Consider the following 12,539-nt stretch of genomic DNA (forward strand, 5'->3'; position numbering starts at 1 on the left):
GTAGAAAAACCTTTCTAGTGTCATTCAAGTTTTTACATTTCTCTTTCATGTTCTACAGCTTCACTATAATGTGTCCACTTCTCGATTTAATTTTTTCTCACTAGAAATCAGTATGTGCATTCTATGGGATAACTTGTTTCTGTGGCAATTGTGAAAAATTATCAACTATTATCTCTTCAAATATTTCCTTTCTTTCTATCTTTTACCTTTCAGGAATTCCCATTGGATGGAATTCCCATTCCCATATTGGATATTCTTCTTCTATCAGTCTTCTCTCAGTCCCATCTTTTCATATTTACCATTTGTAGCTCTGTGATGCATTCTGGGTAATTCCTACAGTGTCTTCTTAGTCACTAATTCTCTCTTTGATTATGTCTAATATTTCATAAAAATCTGTTTATTAGAGTTTTTAACTTTATATATTTCACTCAGGATTTCAATTTGCCTCCTTTTCACATCTGCTTGTTTTTGGTATTTTATCATTTTCTTAGAGTTTGAATTCTCATTTTTAGACCTTTAATCATGTTAAACATATTGATTGGTATTTTCTATTAGGATGCTATCTGGCTACCTTAGTTTCATGGGAGTCTAGCTTTATTTTTTTAAGGATTTATTTATTTATTATACATAGAGCATGTGGTTAGAGGGAAGGGCAGAGGCAGAGAATCTCATGCAGACTCCCTGCTGAGCATGGAGTCCATCACAGGGTTTGATTTCATGACCCATGAGATCATGGCCTGAGCCAAAACCAAGAGTCAGATGCTCAACCAACTGATTAGGAGCCTGGTCTTGATGCTCATTGTGACTCTTTCACATTTGGTGTGCATTTCAGACTGATTCCTCAATTTTTTTCAGAACACACTATCTTTTAGAAGAGTTTTAGATTTATGGAGAAATTGAGAAGATAGTACAGAGAACTCCCATGTACTTCACACCTAGTTTCCCTTATTATTAATATCTTAAATGACTAAGGTACATTTGTTACAATTAATGAACGAATATTGACATATTATTAACAAGTTCCATAGTTTATTCACATTTCCTTAGTTTTACCTAATGTTTTCTGCTTCTATTAAAATTTCTCTAGGGGTACCTGGATGGCTCAGTCAGTTAAGTGTCTCACTCTTTGTGTTGGCTCAGGTCGTGATCTCATAGTTGTGGGATTGAGTGCCACATCACACTCTGTGCTTAGCGCAGAGTCTGCTTCAGATTTCTCTTCCTCTCCTTCCTGCTCACTCTCTCTCTAATACATAAATAAAATCTTTAAAATAAAATAAAATAAATCTGATATTTTATTCATGGTTAGAATTACAGGTGTTTGAAAGGAAAATAACGTGAAAATGAAACAATGAAAATAGCATTTTCATTAAATCAAATTAAAGGCACATCTTATCAATGTGATTTATCATTGCTGGTCATGACTTTGATTACCTGGGTGAGGTAGCATTTATCAGGCTTCTCCACTGTAAATTTCCTCAAGTGTTTTGTAATTTCTGATAATTACATCATTTTGGCAGGGCTTTTTCTTTTGTGAGAATACCCTGTGGCCTGGGTGTTGGGCATTTACCTCCAGAGTGATTTTATATTTGCCAACAATAATAACCTCTAGGACCAATTTTTATGTTAATTTCTTGGGTTTGGGATTCTTAGACATAAGTAATATAAATTTAAAAACCAAACACAATGAAGTTGCAGGCTTGGGACACTTAATTTTTAAGTGGGGGGTGGGGTGGGAATCTTCCTTCTACCTTTCTTGAGCCAATGGGGAATTTTTTTCAAGTGTAACATATCTTGACTTTAGATGAGAATCTAAACTTTAATCTCACACTTTTGTATACTATTTTGCATCCCCAAATGAAAACTAGCCTCTTACCTCCTGGTGTCTAATTCCCCATCACCATGTATACTACCACAAAGGCACTGATAATGTGTAGTTTATATTATAGTTCTGATTCACTTTGTTTTTTCAGTACTCCCTTGTTTATAGCATCTAAGGATTTCCATTCCTTCTTGCAAGCTGTCTGATATATTTAAATTAATTTTTATTATATTTCATCCATAATTTATGTGAGTTTGTTGCAGAAAGGTTTTTTTTTTTTTAATTTCCTCAGTCTACCATATTTTTAGACTCTAAAATCCTTCCCTCAATCTTGTTGGGGCTCTTTCCCCCAATAATACATGTGTGAAAAATCCCCTCCCATGTTATCTGTTCTGCAACGATATCACTATTTTATCCAAAATTTTCTAAGTCTCAATGGTTAATATTATTAGTAGGGAAAATAGCTATCACAATGTATATAGAATATTTCTTCACATAATGAAAGATTTAATAAAGATAAGATATATCATTTTAACTTGAGTGCAATTAAGATTTTAAAATAAATTAAACTTTAGGCATGAAAACTTAGGAGTAAATGTTTTTACCTTACAGATCCTCCTTGACTCATGATGGAGTTACATCCTAATAAAACCCATTATAAGTTGGGAATGCTATAAGTCAAAAATGCATTTAATACACCCAACTACCAAACATCATAAGTTGGCTTAGCCTACCTTAAACATGCTCAGAACACTTATATTAGCCTACAGTTGGACAAAATCATCTAACACAAAGTCTGTTTTATAATAAGGAGTTGAATACCTCATGTAATGTATTGAATACTGTACGGAAAGTCAAAAAAACAGAATTGTTGTATGAGTATAGAATGGTTGTAACCATATCAATTGTTTACCCTCATGGTCATATGAAATACTGGGAGCTATGGTTTGCTTCTGCTGCCCAGCATCACAAGAGTATCATCCCACACATCGCTAGCCTGGGAAGAAACCAAAATTCAAATTCAGAGTACAACTTTTATTGAGCATGTATAGCTTATGCACCTTCATAATCTCAGAAAATTGTCAAACTGTTAAGTGAGGAACCATCTGTATTTTTCTTCTAAAGGTTGAACACAAGGATCATACAAAGGTTTTATGAAACACCCACAAGTTAATGAAATGAAGCCTATGTCAGAGAAAAGAATCAATTAGCTTTAATAAAACAAAACTATGAACCTAAAAAGTGATTATTTATATTAATTAATCATAAAATAGAGGTTATCGTTTCAATGTTCACACATCTATTTCTAAGTAACCTCCCATTTTCATATCTTAATATTTTAAATTAGAAGTGTATTACAAAATTAATTCATTGTTTTTGATGAGAAACCTAATAAAGTAAAATATTAAGAGGTTACTGCCCATAATTCTCACTTTCCAATGCTTTTCAAGCATGAGGTTCAATAGCTAAGCCAACCTTCTTTAAAACTTTTCCTACGGTGTGTCCTTGATCCTATTTCTAAATGAATGTCATATCTCATTAACTGGCATATTAGTACTTTAAAATTTTGCCGATGGATCTAACCAAGAAAAATCAATAATGAAAATAACATTTCGGATTGTAAGAAATAACTGGTAAAATACCTGAATGAAAGACAAGAGCCTTCCCTTCTTTCTATGTAATCCACGGAATGCATATTTTATGTATTTCATTTATACATCTATACAAATAAATATTGTTATCTTTATCCTCCAGGATTCAAAGCATATAATCATAGTATTTAAAGAAAATTATGAGATCCTGGTTATATAAACTTTTTATAAAGAAAAGTAAATACAATGCTTAAAATAATTACTGCATAAATATCAATATGATCTTCAGGTTGTCTGTTATAAGCATTTTTAAAAGTTTTGGGTTTTTTTTTTTTAATTTAGAGATCACCTAAAGATAAAGAAATTATCTTTCCAGAACAATCTGGTCAAACTGAAATATCTAAACATGTTAAGAATCCAGGATAAGAATAATATCTCAAAATTAAAATAAAGTATCTACTACACAGTAGAAGCTGCCAGTGCTGTAAAGATAAGTTAAAAGTCTCTGTTCTCAAGAAATTTATTCCCTAATTGTAAAATATATCCTTCCAGGTTCTATCAGCTATGGCTGGAATGAGAAGAAGCATTTAATCTGCATGGGGCTACCCCTTTGACATGGCTTTTAGATGGTGCAGTTTCACTTAGAAAGAGGAGTAGGTACACCATCAATATGAAGAATAACTTCAAAATTTAGTTTTAGAATGCAGACATCATGGTGATCAAAGTTAGAGGTGATATAAATAAAGCATGCCTTCGGAATGGCCATTACAATAGGAAAGTTCAAGCACAGACATGACCTGGACTTCACACCCCTCTCCTTCCTCCACCCGGAAGCATCTGGGAGGCAAAATGACAAATGGCAGACAGGATTAGGGCAACCACGGCTGGGTCAAACTTCTAAGAATAGAACTAGACAAGCTCATGTGGAATGAGGAAATCATATACTCGAAATCCAACTGGTGTGGGCAGCTGCAGAGCTGGTCCCTAGACTGAGATGCAGGGAGAAGACTGAGATCAGAGGAGAAGACATAGCGGGGAGGAGCCTGTGTTAGGGATGACCACCTTGCCCAGGTTGTTCCAACGGAGGTTTGCTGCCAGCACCACTAGCACCAGAGTTCCTTTCTTCAGTTCCCATTTTAAGTGGCATGCCTGGATGGTCAGAGGACACTATTTAACCAAGGTACAGATACTACGACTGAAGAACAGTAAGGGGTATAACTGAAGTACAGCAGGGTATCTATACGATATCTATCACACAGCAGGAAGTACAACTGAGTGGGTCATTTCCTTCCCCTCCTAGTAAATGACATCCATCCTCCAAGTGTCACCTCTTTTGGAAAGGCTTCCCTAACCACTCCAAGATGTGGATTTCATCTGTTCTGCTTCATTTTCCCTATATTAAGAACCTTTCTAGTTCTTCAGATACTAATGGGTAAATAAAAATTTATACTTCTAATTGCACCTATTTATAAGTATTTTTGCTACCTCAATGTCAAAACTAGTATCAGAGGTAATCACACATACTGTTGACTGAGAAAGGGGGGGGAAGGAAGAAAAGAAAAAAGGGAGGGGATGATGAAGGAAAAGAAAGAGAGAGGGAGAGAGGACAAAGGTAGGTTGGTTCAGTACCTAGCTGAATGTTGCAGATCTGGCCTGGCTCCTGGCCCCTACATCCTTCTTCCCCTCTCCTTCCTCACTTCTTGGTCTCCTGATCTCTAGCAGGCTCAACCTTCTGCAGTGTCTGGGATCAATCCTACCTGAGGCAGTCAAGATTTAAGCCTGTTTTCTATGGTTTAGCATCACATCCCTTCCTGTAGCTCTGCTTCTAAGACAGAGTTCCTGCTAACCAATAAAGCCAGGGTTCCTGAGTTTCTCTTGTCATTCTGCTCTCTCTCATGACTGAGACTATTACTACTCTCCAGGCCCGTGGCTGGGACCCCTCCACCTACTGAGCATAGGCCAGCTGACTAACTCACTGCCAGACATGCCTGATGGCCTCTCCTCAGACGCAACCCCAACAACCTACCTGCTCTCACTAGCCTTGATCGCTCACTACTGACCATTATCCTAGATTCCTCCCAGCATGCCCAAGGCCTAGCCAGATCTCAAGGTTCAACAAGAGCGAAAACATGGAATCTCTGTGGGGAGTGACATATGCCAGGGAAATTCCTTCAGTGCGCAGAAAGAGGGTGAGAAGGCATTCAACTTTGCTTGTGAATGTTTACAAAGCAATTTATGAAAATACACCCACTTAAGCACACTCGAAAAGTTCTTTAAACTTTGTTGTTTTTCATGTTAGGAATTCTTGGTAACAAATCGGATTTTTTGTGAAAAGAGTATTTTTCAGGATATCTGTTTTGTTTTTTAAAGAAGGAATCTGATGCCTAAAACACTTGAAAGAACCTGGAGAATTCTATCAGTGAAACAGGGACAATGGTTAGTCACAGCGAAAGGGCTGTGTTTATTACCAAATCAATAATTAACGCTGACACACAGTAGTTACTGAACTAGTATTTGTTGAATGAATGAATGAATGAATGAATGAATGAATACGTGCACATCTGTGTGTTCATATGTAGAAAAAGGTGATGGGTGGGCGAAGAAACACTGATGGCATAACACCAAATAGTTTTATGATTTTAGGGCTTTTGAAGCGTGCGTTTTGACACCTCACACAAACTGCATGAACATATAAATGGCCATTAATAACAAAAAGCATTAGGTATTCTCTCTGCAAATAGTACTGTCCAAACAAGAAACAACAGACTTCAGAGAAGCAGTTACTAACCCCAGGCCAGTGAACCTTGTTAATCTAAGGGGCACAAAGAGAGCAAGAAGCCTCTGGAAATAGTAAAGGTGATAATATATGCTATGTTCTCATTCTAGAAAAATGGCTTTCCCAAACATTCCATTGGGGGCTGAGTGTTTCTTTAGTGGTAGTTGCTTACACATAGAGTTTTTTAAGATTAACCTTCCACAGAGTCACCTCAGGGATAAGCTAGAAAATTATAGTATTGATACAAATATATGTGTGTATGTGAATAAAATAGCAGTCCTACTAAGTTATGTGTATAAAAACCCAACCTTAAATTGCCACTCTCTCAGAAGTCTAACATTATGCGTCAGGTTTCAGCACTCCAAAGCTTTGACAGACTGGAAAAGGAAGCAAATTCCATAAATAATGTCCTATTTGGTTTCTATCAGCAGTTACTGGTCTGATGTTAATTATTTTGACAATGAGAGGGGAAAAAACATTATCTAAAGTAAGAGATTATAAATTTTGTTCTTGTCTATTTAATATAATGATCTAAAAGAAATCACGGAATTAGCTCTTTAATTCTGATTTTTCTTTCTAATTCTGCTTCTTCACATAATTTGAGGCTACATGCAAAGATTGGGTCTTTTTTATTATTATATATTCCAAAAGTACATCACAGGACCTTGTATATGTAAAACATTCTTATTACAGACCAGTGAACAGGTATTTAAAATACAATGTATCCTAAGACTGAACCTTAAATACACAAAAAAGGTACATGAATCTGGGCAGCAACCCAAAGCAATCCAAACAGTCTAACTGCCGTTGCATGGGTGTTCAAATTACCAACTGAGCTTGAGACTTGTGAAAATAAGCCAAGGAAAACATCATTCATATCTCAGATGCATGTTTCCTGTCTTCTCATTCATTTTTCCTGGTGTAAACAGTTACCTACCTATGCACAGAAACAGCAAATCTGAAGAGCAAACACATATTAAAAACCACAGAGCAAAGACAAAGAGCTCTAGAGTGGAAGCCAAGAGCCCTGTCTTCTCATTCAACATTTGCCCTTTATAAGCGGTATAACATTGAAGAAGTCACCAAATCCCTCAAAGTCTCATTTTCCTCACCATTAATTTAGTAGTAGTAGTAGTAATAATAATAATAAAACACTGATCTCATTTGAACACTGTGGCAGAGGTAGTTGCTATGTATTTATCATACCATTTCCTCTTTCTGGAAACTCTGGAAAACTCCATTCTTCCCAGCCTTCCTTGTAGTTAGGTTGGGGGGGTCACCTGCCTGAATTCTAACCCATGAAATATGAACAGAAGTGATATAAGCCATTCCCAAACTGGTCTGTAAATATATTTCACAAGACCTTCCAGCTCTCTCCTGCTGCTCTGTGACGTTCTTAGCAGCCAACCACACATCACACAGCATAGCTACAAGGTAAGAGAACAGCCTGAGTCTCTGTATTGCCACCTATAGGAGAGCACAGTTAGGAGAGGCAACAATCCTATTCAAGAAATAAAACTCATTTTATTAAGCCACTAAGATTTTTAGGCTTATTGGCTACCACACATAATATAGCCTATTCTTACTAATAAAATGACTAAATTAGAAAACAAAACTTACTTGGCTTATATATCAATGTGCCAAATAGCTAGCTATACAGGGTAGCAATGGCAGAAAGCTTGTAAAAATTTTTTTTAGAAATACTAAGGTTTTTCTGACATTATAGGTAATGTAAAGGCTTCCCGAAAAGTAGAGTCCAGGCACCACAGACCAGCCACATACTTAGGTAAGATATTAGTATTTGTCTCTGCCTTTAACATATCTAGGAAATAAAGAAAGAGATGATCCATTTTACCAAGCATTTCACCTAAAATGACTAGGCAGTTGTGACCCCATTACCTGTGTTCATTATAATGAATGTAGTCAGTGACACTAAATTCCTAGAAAGAGTGACCTCTAGCCCAATGATAAAAATTCACACCAATGTGAAGAGATTCTCTCACTTTCAAATCAGAGCTGAGAGGATGATTTTGACCATTTCTTTAAAATCTTCTTTTAGGGGGTGCCTGCCTGGCTCAGTTAAGCGTCTGCCTTTGGCCCAGGGCCTAATGGATCAAGCCTCACATCGGGCTCCCTGCTCTTCTGGGAGGCTGCTTCTTCCTCTCCCACTCCCCCTGCTTGTGTTCCCTCTCTCACTGGCTGTCTCTCTCTCTGTCAAATAAATAAAATCTTTATAAATAAATAAATAAATAAATAAATAAATAAATCTTTTAGGACACCTCTCTCCTTGGTTTATAAGCACTCAGGAAAAACAAAATGTGAAGATTTTACAGATAATACAATTTTATATACACTGATTTTGTCTAAATTTCAAGTACCACTTACATACAACGGGGGCGGGGGGAAGCCTTCCTGAGGGCCTGAAGAAATGGTACCTAAGAGAGCATTATAATTTCTTCTGTAGTGTCAGATTTTCTTGATCAAATTGTTTGGTCAACAAAGAATTATTCCCTTTAGAGGCTTTTGAAGGGATATTAATTCATGTCAATAAAAGGAATCCCTGATTAAATCCAAGGGAATTACATCAATTTAGCTGTCCCTTATCGGATGATTATGAAGTGTTACTTTACAAATATCACTGACAGGATTAAAAAGATTTGTCATAGAATCAGAAGACCAAAATTCAATTCAGAGAGGGCTAAAAATATTCCTTAAATTTAATTTTTAAATATAGCTTTCCAAAAATCAGACATGTACTTTATAGCAATCTTGACATCTCTAGAAGTACATAAATAAATTTAAACCCATCAATGACCTACTTTAAAGAAAGAAATTACAGCCATCTTAAATAATTGTAATTTATCTTTATGACGATGCCAAGTCACTAATTTAAGAATTCAGAAATTAGAAATTATGGCAAAAACTGTATTTTAGCAAAATCAACCATCTAGAGGAAGATAGTAAAGTATATACTTCAGGTAAGCAGAAACCTGAATTTGCTTATTCCTGAATTTCTTGACACTGCTAAAAATTCATGATATATCTTCTCACACAGGTTAGAAGAACCATAAAGAAATACAGGCCAAACACTAGAGTTAGTTCTATACACACCAACTTGTTTGCATATATTTAAACAAAACAGCTTGGCAAGGCTTTATGAACAGTAGCCTGCCTTCCCATTATGGCAGGGTCTATTCATTATCTACCAAAACCTCCATTCTCCCCTTCCTTCTTAGAGAACAGAACACTAATTCTAGAAATTCCATTTTTAGGTATTTATCTGAAGAAAATGAAAATGCTAATTCAAAAAAACAAGCACCCCTATGTTCATTGCAGCATTATTTACAATAGCCAAGATATGGAAGCAACCTAAATATCCAATAGAGACAGATGAATGGATTAAAATATAGGAGATCATGTGTGTATGATACACACACACACACACACACATGCACACACACACACACACACACACACACAATGGACTAGTACCCATCCATAAAAAAGAATGAAATCTTGCCATTTGCAATAACATGGATGGACCTAGAAGGTAGTGTGGTAAGTAAAATAAGTCAGACAAAGACACATACCATATGATTTCACTCATACATGGAATCTAAAAAACAAAAATCATTAAAAATTAAAATAAAAAACAATACAGGTAAGCAAACAAAACAAAATAGAAACAGACTCATAGAGAACAAACTGATGGTTGACAGAGGGCAGGAGGATAAGGGGATGAATGAAATACGTAAAGGAAATTAAGAGGTAAAATCTTTCAATTATAAAATAAATAACACACATGGATGTAATGTACAGCATAGGGAATGCAGTCAATAATATTGTAACAACTTTGTAGGGTGACAGATGATAACTAGACTTATTATAGTGACCATTTCATAATGTATGTAAATATTGAATCGTTATGTTGTACACCTGAAACTAGTACAAAATTGTATGTCAACTCTTCTTTGATAAGAAAAGAACAACTGGGAAGGGAGGGGGGGAAGGGGATAGAGGGAGGGGGAGAGGGAATGGAAGGAAAGGGGAAAAAAGGAGGAAAGAAAGAGGGAAAGAGTCTCATTCTCTCTGGTAGTGAGGTCTAAATAACCTGCAGAATCTTCTCCTGACCCTGCTCTTGGTTCCAACCAAAAAGAGAAGTTTCTTAAATATGTCACTCCACTTGTCACTCCTTCTTCTAATAGAGATGACCTAACACCTATCTGCTATATGCCAGAAGTACCAAGTTCTTCCCCCTTCTCCCACGTGTCCATTCAAGACAAGTGTTTTGGGGTTTTTTTCCCTTAAAATTCTGTTTGTTCTTATCTAAGCTTGGGTGAAACCAAAGACATAAACTTGGCACATGTCAATCTGTGTATGTGAGATTTTCCTCTGTTAAAATATATTGTTCTTATTCCCTTTGTAAAGCAGCTAAGATCACCATGTTTTAAATAGAAAGGTATCATGGATAAGAAATAGTCAGTATTAATTAAATACCACCTGGCCAGAATAAAACAAGAAAAGAAAATACAACACTAAGTACTTTTTCATGAGCATATTGCTTCTAGAAATGAAATTATATGTATCTACGAATGACCCTTTGATAAATTTGAAGATAATGCAGGATTTCAGAGAAAGCTGCTTAAAGAAAATGACTCATCTTTTAGGGGTGATCTTTTTTTTATTTTTTGCCATCTTTCTTACTCCTCCTGACCCCCACATCTATAATGGCTAGAGCTCCATTTATTTACTCCAGTTACTACCACGGACCCTGAGTTCCATGTACTAGAAGAAAGAGCAGAAAAGAGCTTGAATGCTTGATGACACCATGGAATTACCATACAACCAGTCTAGTTTATATCTAGACTACTTGTACATGAGACAGATTTATCCTATTTAACAGTATTCATCAAATTTGTTAAAATACCAATATGTTTGTAAGAAAATCCGCACTATGGGCAATTTATTTTAATAATGTTTTCTTGACAAGAGAGACCTAGAAATAAAAATTTACTGGGAATAAAATAATAGAAATAAAAATTTCCTAACTCCCAAAGAAAATTTTCCCTTCTAATTTCCCAAAATACAATGAGAAATCCTGTCAATTTATATTTTCTAAAGTAATTTAGGGAAGAAGACAAGAAATACTCTGCCATAGAATGTGCATTGACACATGATACATGAAGAGCACTTTCTAGATTAAACTGTTTTTCTATTATTTCTATTTCCAGGATTCTGTTTTCTAAAAATCTATTGATTCCTATAAAGGAACAATGATTAAGATTTTAGTTTCCAAATAAAATTTACCCAGTAACCTCCTGATGATGGCCAGGGAATTTTTTGAAAGTCTAAAGCTCTGTGCAATTACATTTACTTCAACTATGTACATGAAAAAAGGGAGCGAAGGGGAAAAGAAGAGAAAAAGAGCAAGAGAGAAAACAAACCTATTTATGTCCATCTGGGTCTTAAATGAAAAGCACCCTATTTTATTGCATACATTTTCCCACCACTATATTATACATAGATGGACTAGGAAAGTTTTCATCATTCAACATCTCCAAGATTTTAGTATCAAAAAAAATTCCCAGTACAGGAATCTCTCTCTTCTTCATCTCTGTTTGATCTCATTCGTTCTCCTCTAAACAATCTAAAAGAAAAAGCAAAGTGCCAATACTAATATCTTTTTTATTTTTCACAGTAAGTGGCTGATATATCAAGCTCACACACTACAAAGCCACAGCCTTTTTTTAAGTCATTATGATGAAAAAAGAAAAAAAGACCTAAATCCACAAGTCTCCAAATGTACTGCTTTAGAATTTATATTAAAAGTGACTCTGTCATCTGCTATATGTGTGTTTGTCTCAATAGCTTAGAGCTGTTACAGCTTATGCCAAAGGTAGAAATACAAAGTTTGAGGAGAAGAGCAACAGTATTCCACATATTTTGAAGTCCTTTAAAATAATATTTAGGCAAACCAATGTATATACTTTTATTATAAATTATTTTCTAGAAGATGATCATTTTTGTGGTTAATAATTACAGCTGAATTAGTTTTCTTTAAAGTATCACAGAACTTACTTAGTATCTTGTGGTTGGTGTGGTAAAAAATATATTTTAAAATAAGTGATGTTCAGGACTTACCACCTCCTCCTCCAAGAAGACTGGCATTTGCTGTTTAAAACAAAACAAACAAAAAACATTAAGTAATACATTAAAACTATAATATGCCAGATAGTTTAAGAAAAAGCTGGTGGTGATCATGTCTCTTATAAATACACACAGACTCACACTATGTACTTTCATATAAGGATAGCTTTTATTACTTTCTTATGATGGTATGAAAATTAAAATA

The 12,539-nt window shown here is 35.3% G+C and overlaps 1 protein-coding gene across 3 annotated transcripts in view; it reads right to left on the reverse strand.

Annotated features, from left to right (window-relative positions):
- The window catches only part of MACROD2 (mono-ADP ribosylhydrolase 2), a 1,912,358-nt gene that overhangs the window by 1,467,031 nt on the left and 432,788 nt on the right, over positions 1 to 12,539 (reverse strand). For all 3 annotated transcript variants that reach the window (XM_040637968.1, XM_040637967.1, XM_040637966.1), the window contains exon 4: positions 12,329 to 12,358. In XM_040637968.1, coding sequence (XP_040493902.1) covers positions 12,329 to 12,358 — 30 coding nt within the window. The remainder of the gene's footprint in view (positions 1 to 12,328; positions 12,359 to 12,539) is intronic.

This window comes from Ursus maritimus, unplaced genomic scaffold (genome assembly GCF_017311325.1).
Source record: "Ursus maritimus isolate PB19 unplaced genomic scaffold, ASM1731132v1 scaffold_22, whole genome shotgun sequence".
Classification (NCBI taxonomy): domain Eukaryota; kingdom Metazoa; phylum Chordata; class Mammalia; order Carnivora; family Ursidae; genus Ursus; species Ursus maritimus.